The sequence below is a fragment of the Phragmites australis genome, chromosome 14 (genome assembly GCF_958298935.1).
Source record: "Phragmites australis chromosome 14, lpPhrAust1.1, whole genome shotgun sequence".
NCBI lineage: Eukaryota > Viridiplantae > Streptophyta > Magnoliopsida > Poales > Poaceae > Phragmites > Phragmites australis.
The window spans coordinates 6,447,958-6,457,088 of NC_084934.1; the positions used below are offsets into that span (position 1 = coordinate 6,447,958).

At 43.6% G+C, this 9,131-nt stretch overlaps 1 protein-coding gene across 1 annotated transcript; it reads right to left on the reverse strand.

Moving 5' to 3' along the window:
* Window positions 1–4: 4 nt before the first annotated feature.
* On the reverse strand, window positions 5–4,029 carry LOC133890193 (uncharacterized). Its single transcript, XM_062330652.1, has 3 exons — window positions 3,399–4,029; window positions 2,795–3,311; window positions 5–422 (listed from the first exon to the last, which is right to left on the reverse strand). Exons 1-3 carry the CDS (start codon window positions 4,027–4,029, stop codon window positions 5–7), a joined length of 1,566 nt encoding a protein of 521 aa, XP_062186636.1.
* Between the last annotated feature and the right edge of the window lie 5,102 nt (window positions 4,030–9,131).

The window sequence follows — 9,131 nt, forward strand, 5'->3', positions numbered from 1 at the left end:
CTCTTTATAAAGTAGCCTCCCCCTCAACGACAGCTGGAGCTTCTGCTTGATCATGTAATGGTGCAGCAAATGTGGAAGCAGTAGTAGCATCAGGACCTTCTGTTGATGTAGTGGAAGCAGAAGGCAGCTCTTGTGCAGCTAGTGATGGATGGAAACTAGCATCATCATCATCAACAATTAGAGCTAGAAAGTCCTCATCAACAAAGATACTCTCACTCAATTCTTGTTCACCTGCAGTCTCAAAAGCAAGGGTTGTGCATGGTATAGTTTCATCAAAAGTAACCTCACATATTTCCATGATTTTGTTAGTTTCTAGATTAAGCACACGATAAGCACGACTATGCAAGGCATAACCAAGAAATTTGCTATCAGATGAGCGGGACTCAAATTTATCCAAATTACTTTGCTTGAGAATGAAGCACCTGCATCCAAACACACTAAAGTGATTTACCTTGGGTGCCCTTCCAAATCTCAGTTCATAGGAAGTTCTGTTTAAGATCGAATGCAAGAAAATTCGACTTGAAACATGGCAAGCGGTGTTGATTGCCTTGACCTAACACTTTCTAGGAGACCTATGCTCATCGAGGATCATCCTAGCCATCTCAACAAGGGTCCAATTCTTTATTTCAACCACACCGTTCTGTTGAGGCACATAAGGTGAAGAAAATTGATGCTCTAGTCCATGTTCAGCACAAAAAGTCTGAAAATGAGCATTTTTTAATTCCTTGCCATTGTCACTACGAATAGCTCTCATGGCATTGCGAGAAAATTCATTCTTCAACCTTAAAATCAAATCTCGAAAATGAGAAAATGCCTCATCTTTTGCTTCCATGAAAAATACCCAAGAGTACCTCAAAAAATCGTCAACGATCAAAAGAATATACTACTTTCCACTAGTCAAACGCACACGGTATGGAGCAATAGTGTCCATATGCAAAAGCTCTCCCGGGTGGTCAGTCATCACCTGTTTGATAGGTGGATGAGAAGCAACAATCATCTTCCCATGACGACAAGGGGCACAAACCAAATCTTTTTTAAACTTAAGATTGGGCAATCCTTGGATAAGGTCAAGAGCACTCAAACGAGAGAGTAAATCAAAGCTCGTGTGACCAAGTCTCGTATGCCACTTCCAAAGCTTAGAGGTCGAGCTGGCCAATAAGCAACGAGAAGAACCAAAAGACTTTGAAAAATCCATTTTGAACACTCGACCAGCTGGAGAAACACCACACACAAGATCACCAAAAGAATCAATAACACGGGAAACATTTCTCTTAAAGCGCACTTCAAAGCCATCCTCAAGAAGTTGCAAAACTGATAGTAAATTGTACTTCAAGTTGTCGACCAAAACGACCTCCTTGAGTACAAAGAAATCATTTACATTGATGCCACCAACTGATATTACCTTTCCTCTGCTGTCATCCCGAAAAGTGATGTACTCTCTCTATATCACTAGGGTAAGGCTGGAGAACCATTTGGGATTTCTGGTCATGTGGTGTGAATAGCCAGAATCCATGATCCACATGTTCTCCAAACCTCCGTCCTCCTGCTAATAAGAGGAGAAATTATGAGTGAATGATTCAACACTAGGGTTAGTGAAATATGAAGCATTCCAGTGTCGAGCCACTCGTCCAAAAAAAGGATTAGCACAAGGGTATTTATTCTTTCTCATAGGCGGGGAGCGAGCATCACGATGGGGAAAACGTGGTATGCCAAAGCCTTGAGACTCAAAGCCATGAGCACGTGAGCTGTAGCCATATAGAGCACGACCAGGTCCACAACCGGCAAAAGAACCACCTGCAACCATGCGACCAGTTCCACCATGACGAGAGCGAGTAGCTTGATTGTGGCTAACCTAATGAAAAGGCTCATGTACACCATGGGTAGGGTAGTACATGTCCTGATTGTTCCACTCAAGCTCACGTCTCTCATTTCTCTTCCGCCTAAAACAAAACTCAACTAGATGACCCTCACGGTGACAATACTCATAGTGATATCTAACTCCTCTCTTGGGTTTAGGGTTCACTCTAGGACGCTCTATTGGTTGTTTACGCTTGCCTTTCGTGGGGATTGGTGGAATGGTGTCAAGCCAGTTTCGGTACTCGTTGGGCTTGGGTATCCATATCTATTTCTTGGGAGGAATTTTGGGTGGCTCAACTGGGATAACTTCACATTTGCTTTGGAAGTTGATGGCAATAGATTTCTCACAAGCACTCACTCCAGAGGTACTGCACTCTCCAAGTTTCCCATATTCATAAGGCACTCTGTTGTAGTCATGCCCGACACCAGCCCTATCCTCTCTCTTGAATTGTTCCACAATCATACCCAATTGTGGTTCACTAGTAGACACCCAACTCAACATAGACCTATGCAGCTTGTTCTCATCTTCCAATCTAAGCATTTCCGCCTGACAAGTATGTAATTCATTTAACAAGGAAGCACATGTATCACAAGCTGAAATAATAGCCTTAGAGCTAGAAGCATTAGCTAGTTTCTTCTCAAAATCCTTAAGCTTAGCACAGTTCGTAAAAAGCTCAGATTTTAAGATTGAGTAATTTTTGCAAGCTCCTAGCAAAAAAATCTATATTTAAGCTCTTCTAAAGCAAGCTTAGCTTTCCCAAGCTCATCTACCATAGAAGCATGTCTAGTATGCAGATCAGACATTTGAATCATGTAAACACCACATGCATCACACTCCGTCTCATCTACAACTGTGGGAGCAAATTTTAGCGATTCAAGTTCTATGGTAGCATTTTCAAATTTCTTTTTGTATTATCTAAGCTTGCACACAGCTAACTTGAGATTGCGATCTTGAGCTACCAAAGCATCTTCTAATTCATCTACTTTCACAGAGAGCTCATCGGCAGAAAGCTGTACCTCCGAGTCAAGCTCGGCATCACTGTTGTCATTGGCCATAAAGCACAAGATGTTGAGGTTATCGATGATCTTCTTCTTCTTATTGTCCCTACCCTCACTTGAGCTTGAGGAATCATCATCGCTGGAGTCGACGTCAAAGTCGCTGAGGGAGGCTAGGAAGTCACGTTCCTTTGCCTTGAACTTCTTGCGGAAGTCCTTCTTCAAAGCCTCACGATCAAAGTACTTCTTCTTTTTGTAATTAGGCTTGTCGGCCTCAACCTTCTTCTTCTTCTTGGGGCAGTCGATGATGAAGTGGTTCAGATCGCTGCACTCAAAACAGCCCTTGGAGGTGCCTCTCCTTCGATTTCTTCTGTTGTCATAGAAGCAGTTGGACTTCTTTGTGATTAGCGCTAGCTCCTCATCTCCAGGAGCATCCACCTGTTCTTCTGTGACAGAAACTAGATGATAAAGAAAAACCAAAATGTGAGGTGTTAGTAAAACCAGAATTGTCACTCGACTGCCACCTCCCAAAATCAAGGCTATACTCTGAGGGTTTGACGGATTCACATATTTGGCTCTAGTCTCATTGTCAATCTCAATAGATCTAACCTTGCTATACAACTCATCCACAGTGAGTGTTTCACAGTTGGGGGACTCAATGATAGCAGCGACTTTGACCTCCCAAACCTTACGATCTAGACTGTATAGTAGTTCTATAGCTCTCTCATGATCATCATAGGGAAGTCTACCATTCGCTCTCATCTTGTTCACTATCCCCTGAAACCTGCTAAACATGGACTCTACACTCTCACCAGGCAATTGTCTAAAGTTCTCATACTCTCTTCGGTATGTGTCGAACAACCTGGCCTTGACCTGTGTAGTTCCCTCATGGAAGTTTTGCAATCGTGTCCAAATAGCATGAGTAGTAGTAAGATCAAAGACACGATCAAACTCAGAGTGACTCAAGCTAGAGAATAGAATGTTTCTCGCCTTGCTATTAGCTTCAAACTCTTCAACTTGAGCTTGGCTAATACGAACATCAAGAACCACAAATTGAGCGCTCTGAACTACGCTCCACACTGCAGACCCTTGACTTTCAAGGTAGGATCTCATGCGAGTTTTCCAGTAAGCATAGTCAGAACCATCAAAATACGAAACATTGCTTCCTCGTTCCATTGTCGCCTTCTTGGATCACAAAGCCGATAAAGGTGTGGTGATCCTTGACCAGGCTCTGACACCAATTGAAGGACCAGAATAGTGACTAGAGGGGATCAATAGGAGCCCTTAAAAATTCTTAACCAAGGAACAAGGCCTATATCCAATTTGATCCCAACCCTCCACAAGAACTAAACATAACTGAGAGCAACACAAAAGCACAATGAAAACAACACGAAAGTGCACTCACAGTCAAACGACAAAAGTTCTCCGACCAGTACAAATGAACAATACACCGATCAATACTAATGAACAGTACCTCTGACCATATGAACAGTACTTCGACCAGTACTGATGAACAGCAACTTTGACCAGCAGGCAGGTCTGAAGAAGATCTGGTTGCAAACTAAAGATGTTCTGGATAGGAACCAGAAGTTACGAATTGGTTGCAGTACTAAAAACTGCAGCTCAGAACATGAGATCCAAACAAAAAATCCAACTAAACATGATCCAAATCCAACAAAATTTTAGCCATAGCTTCTCACAAACACTGTGAGTCTTTATCCAAAAGATCTCAAAGAGATCATGATTTCAACCTCTATTTTGTGGATTTGACCAAAAACAAGTGGAGATGAAAATGTTTAGAAAAAGGACTTCAATTTGCTCGTGTGAGGGAGATTATATGGGATCACCCAAGATGTTCTCACACAAGTCCTAGCAACCTTTTGACCCAACAAAATCACTTGAAATCGCTGCCATGAGCGAGGAGTGAAAAATCAACTAAAACTTCAAGAACAAGAGATAAACAGGAGGGAGATCAAAAGCATCACAAGTTTGCTAAGCAACTGATGACTAGAAATATGAACTTAGCAAGATTCATAGATACATGGCTTAGAAGCCGCCCTTCATCCTCCCACTTTTGATGAGATAAAGTTTAGAGCTCTGAACTCTAACTACTCTCTCTTGAAATCCTAACCAAGCCTAAGAAAATATCCAAAAGAAGATAGGTCCTGGAGAGGTGTTGACGTGCTCTGGTTTTTCTCTCAGAACCCTCTTTGCACCAGCCCTCTCCCATATATATATATATATAGGCAAATGGACAATTCTCAATATGCCCCTAAATACTAATACATAGATATTATCCTCGAAGGGCAAAATGGTCCAATTATTTTGTTGTCCATCAGACGGATCTGGCGCCTTCACCACTCTGCTTTGTCTCCAGGAAAGCTTTGTGATGGTGCCACACATCCTACGCCCCCGATTTTGAGGAAAAACCGGCAAACCCGTCTTGCATGCTTCTCCAAGTAGGACTCCTCGATGTCGATGCGTGTCCGACCTCAGCCATGATCTTTGACGCCTTCAAGCCTTCATGCTCCCGCCATGGGGCCACCTCTCGACTTGCCATCACCTTCCCACCTTGACTTGGTCAACACCATCTTCGTCACCTTCTCTTCCCAACATGTTTTCTTGCACCCTCCATGTGAGCGATGCGGATCGCCCATGGCTCCACCCAGCCTAGCACAGTCCGTTCCGTCGGCAGTAAGCCTCCACTTTTCCTTCACTGCCTTGCCATCGATCGCCATGTCGCATCCATACACCTACACATCATAAGCCAAGAAACATGTCTCTCAGTCATCCTCTGTTTTCACCCCCGGTTAGCCATAAACATAAACAAACACAATTGAAACATGCTATGCAAACCGAAGGCTCCAAATCAACAATTACATCAATCACTCATCATCAACAACACAAATCTCCCTTGTGTTCTCATGTAGCTTCGGGTCAGGACCGGACATAGACCCATCACTGATTGTAAGTCATAGGTGATGGGTTATAATACAGCCCGTCACTTATGATATAAGTGATGGGTTGTAACTACACCCGTCACTTATGATCCGGTCCTAGATGACAGGTCTTCCTGCATCAGTCATAAGTGATGGGTCGTGTTACGACCCATCACTTGTAACTTGGCATAGGTGACGGGTCTCCCAGGGCCAGTCATAAGTGACGGGCCGTAATATGACCCGTCACTTATGACAAGTTATAAGTGACAAGTAATTTATTACCCATCACTTATGATTTAGCTCTGTTATAAGAGCTGGCCCACTACTGTGCGCGGCCAACAGTACTGCACGCACAGTAGCGGGTGATTTTCAGGCAATTTTCACTGACTCCGCTAGACATTTTGTAATATCTTGTTGATTTGAAGTTTGAATTGGTGCTAGGTCTTTGAAGGTTTGCATCTCCCCCTTTCCTCCTCCTCTAGTCCCTATTTGGTAGATTTGTTATGCTTTGAGTTGTAATCGGCCATTTTAATTCTTTATCCATAATCTTAGTACAAGTGAGTTGTATTTATGTTAGATTTGATACTAGGTTTGCCCGATTTATCGTGAGATGCCAAATTTTAGGTTTCAAGTTATTTGAAATTTTAATATTAATGTCAAATTTGAATTTGTAATATTAATGTCAAATTTATATTAATATCAAATATGTAATATTAATGTCAAATTTGCAAAATCTTTCAATAAACAGTGACAGGTGGTACTATTTGCCCATCACATATTAAAAGTAAAAGGTGAAGGTTGATACACATAGGTGACGGGTGACATTCATCACCCGTCAGCTATGACTTATATGTATATAGGCTGATCGGTTCATTCCGAATGTTCAAGCGAAATACAAAAGCAGTCAAATTTGAGGAATTTTCACTTTGCACTAAGTCATTTTGCTCGCACGCGCTAGGGTTCGTCGTCGCCCTCCGCCCTCCACCAAGCCAGTTGCCCTCGCCGTCGAGCCCATCGTCGTCGCAGCCGTCCGAGCCCATCGCCGCCCCCACCAACGACATCCTCTCCACCGCCCTTGGGTCCCCGTCCACGTTAGAGCCCCACCGCACTCGGAGCACCGCCGTCGCCCGGATCCCACCCTAACGTCGTTCGCCACCGCATCTGCCCCGTGCAAGTGGGACTTGGTGTTCTACCTAGACTCGTCAAGACCAATAGGACCAAAAGGCAAACTTAGACAGTGTGATTACACCGCTGTAAAAGGAATCCTTGACGTATAAGTTCTGGCTGACTTAGTTTATATATTTAACTTCTCTAACATTCAAATGCTCCCTAATCGATCCCTCTTTATGCAAAGCTTTTGACAAGTACCTTCGAGCTCAGCCTGAGTACAATGCGAAAGACGGCCGCAGACTGACACACACTACTACAAAACAGCTCTTCACTGCCGATTCCAAACTAACTTTCACTCCTGGTTTTGGAACTGGCAGTACGCAATGGGTAATGATAGTTCGATTGCTATCACTGTTGGTTGTTCTCAACCGGCTGTATTGCCATTTTCCAAAAACAAAAAAATAAAAAATCCCTCTCGCTCGCTGGCCCCCGCGCCTGCTCCGGCGACCACCACTGCCACCGGTTTCATCCATGAGTGCAACAAGATCAAACATTCACATCATCGAGCTCAGTGCACATCAAACATTCACATTCACATCCACATAAAATATTTACATCCAAATAAAGAAATCAACAACCTGATTCACATCCACATAAAGAAATCAACAATCTCAGCTTGTCAGGAGCCGAACCGATCATCTGCAGCCACGGGTGGCTTGCGAGCAAGAAACTGAGGAGCTTAGCCATGGCACACACATCAGCGATGATCACCACCGGCGCAGTGCGGTAAAGAAAATGCTACTCACAGAGGACTTGGTGCGCAGTGAGGCGTTTCTTGGGGTCCCTGACGAGCACTTCCGGAGCAGGTCCTTGGCAGTCTCCGACATGCTCGGCCACGGGTCCGACTCAAAGTCTAGCGAGCCGTTTAGGACCTACTCGAAGATGCCTTGCTCTGTCCCCACCCAGAACGGCAGCACGCCGTAGAACAGGATGTCGATGATGACACCGGTGCTCCACACGTCAGCCTCCTGCCCGTAGTGCTTCTTCAACACCTCCGGCGCCACGTAGTATGGGCTCCCCACCACGTCCATGAACATCGAGAGAGAGTGAGCTGAGATCGAGAGAGAGTGAGCTAAGATTGTGGTGGTGCTGCTGTTGCTCATGGAAGAGAGGAGAGATTGAGAGAGAGGAGAGAGCGAGAGAGAGAGCTGAGATCGAGATAAGGTTGAGTGTGGAGAGACTGGATAAGGGATAAGGGAGAGAGAGAGTACGGGGCAGATGCGAGACTTAATTGGATTGAAGGTAAAATTTGGGTCCGACACTTACATCACTACTCTAATTATAAACCGGCAGTGATAGGTATCACTGCCGGTTCACAAGTTATGATGGTTGATTTTTTCGTGTGACTTATGAAACTGCAGTAATGCCCCATCACTAACGGTCTATTAGGAACCGGCAGTGATGGGCCGGTATATAAGATCAGTTTTGTAGTAGTGACACAAGACTAGCTTCGCGATAAGTGCTACCAAACAGATTACTAAATACTCTCTGTTGTTGTTTTTTCCTTTTGATCTAACACTAAATTTTCTAAACAACAATGCCACCAACAACCACTGGGTAACACATGTGGATTCTATATTGTGTGGAACATGCTCCTCACGCTCCGCATGAAGGATATCAAATCCGCCGATGTAAGTTCAATATGAAAGTATTCGTAATCAATTTCAGTAATTAGTTTAATTCCATGATAATATGATATTGGTTACGCGTCAAATTATACATAAATTTGACGCTCTTTTTTTCGACGACAGTGCACTTCCGAAGATTTGACGACGGATCGCTGAGTTTTTGGTGTCTGAAGTCATCAGCCCACACGACGAGTTCTACTATAGAACCCATAAGTTGTGACGTCTTATGCAATATGAGTTGATCGGAACTTTGTAACATTTGTGATTCTGTAATGAATTGATTGGAACTTTGTAACCTTTGCGATTCTATGATCAATATTATTCGAGCTAGTATTTGTCGATATAGATTTTGATGCGTTGCTGTTGTTTGCAGGGAGAAGACGACTGCTAAATCCTGGCTACGCGCCAGGATGCAGCCAGAAAGCAGGTCAATTCAATAGGATAACCTAAGCATAAGTGACGAGTAACCTGGTAACCCATCACTTATATTAATTATAAGTGACGGGTAACTAGATTACCCATCACTTATGTTAAGATATAA